The 1,505-nt window shown below is 40.8% G+C and overlaps 1 protein-coding gene across 1 annotated transcript in view; it reads right to left on the bottom strand.

Moving 5' to 3' along the window:
• Positions 1 to 347: 347 nt before the first annotated feature.
• The window catches only part of LOC121306277 (DNA polymerase alpha subunit B-like), a 36,343-nt gene continuing 35,185 nt past the window's right edge, over positions 348 to 1,505 (bottom strand). The window contains exon 16 of the mRNA XM_041238018.1: positions 348 to 442. Within this exon, the coding sequence (XP_041093952.1) occupies positions 348 to 442 (95 nt within the window). The remainder of the gene's footprint in view (positions 443 to 1,505) is intronic.

Raw genomic sequence — 1,505 nt, forward strand, 5'->3', positions numbered from 1 at the left:
ATAGTCCACAATGGATAGGTGGCTTGGTTTATTTGTTTCTGTTATGAACAATGGATCTTGAGAGCAGTATTGAAAGTCCTGGCTAAGGTGTACTTGTAGATCGAGTTGTAGGAGCAAAGATTCAAAGGAATCATTGTAGGGGATATGGACTCCTTGTTGAAGACCGTCCGTTTTGGAACAACAGAGATGGAGAAGATATTAAGTCTCATGTAGATATCATTGATGCAAAGATTTGTTGTTTGATTGAAAGACTAGCATGTGAATTCTCCAATTCATAAAAACCCAAAAAGCTGGCATGCATAAAGTTTCCATCAGGAAGTCAATGTAAGGGGAAAAACAACCATGTCTCAATTAGTGTAGATAACAAAGTGAATGGTAGATGGTGTGGTAGGACTGGGCAGTGGTGGAGCCAGTCTCTCCACAGTGAGGGAGCAGATGTGGACTAGACAAATTTGAGGGGGCTACACTGCACCTTGTGGGCACGTATAGCGTCAATGTTTCCACATGTGTCACAAAACTTCAGTATTATAACAACATAAGAAAGTTTACAAATGAGGAGGCCATTGGTTGTTTGTAGCTTATTGATCCCAGAATCTCATCAAGCAGCTTCTTGAAGGATCTCAGGGTGTCAGCTTCAACAACATTACTGGGGAGTTGATTCCAAACCCTCAATTCTCTGTGTAAAAAAGTGCCTCCTATTTTTTCTGTTCTGAATGCCCCTTTGTCTAATCTCCATTTGTGACCCCAGGTCCTTGTTTCTTTTTTTAAGGCTGAAAAAGTCCCTAGGGTCGACACTGTCAATACCTTTTAGAATTTTGATTGCTTGAATTAGGTCGCCACGTAGTCTTCTTTGTTGAAGACTGAACAGATTCAATTCTTTTAGCCTGTCTGCATATGACATGCCTTTTAAACCTGGAATAATTCTGGTCGCTCTTCTTCGCGCTTTCTAGAGCAGCAATATCTTTTTTTTATAGCGAGATGACCAGAACCGAACACAATATTCAAGATGATGTCTTACTAATGCATTGTACAGTTTTACCATTACTTCCCTTGATTTAATATAATGCAGGTTAAGTGCCTGATAATAACAACAACCAACAGATGCCTTTACCCAACACGGTTTACAAGGGTAACAGGGCAGAGGGTGGTTGTGAACCAGTGACCTCACACACCTCAAGAGAGCGTCCAATCACTCCCACGTCAATGAGGCTTGTCAGCAAACAATCCAATATCAGAAAAATGTGCAACCTATTATTTCTGCCCTGTGAATGCTGATCTGTCGGGGGGGTGGATCTTTTGTAATCACACCAGCCCAGGGCTCATGGGGTATGTATGATCATTTACTTCTACACTTTGGTCTTCATACACTGTGAAGTTTCTGCTAGCTCAGAAATCAGATCTATTCTACATAGTCATTTGGTAATAAGTATGATGGTAATAGTAGTCCCAGTCCCTCATCTGACATTTATTATTTTGAATTGGGTTTTCAAGCATACAGGTTGCTG

The sequence above is a fragment of the Polyodon spathula genome, chromosome 47, assembly GCF_017654505.1.
Source record: "Polyodon spathula isolate WHYD16114869_AA chromosome 47, ASM1765450v1, whole genome shotgun sequence".
Taxonomy (NCBI): domain Eukaryota; kingdom Metazoa; phylum Chordata; class Actinopteri; order Acipenseriformes; family Polyodontidae; genus Polyodon; species Polyodon spathula.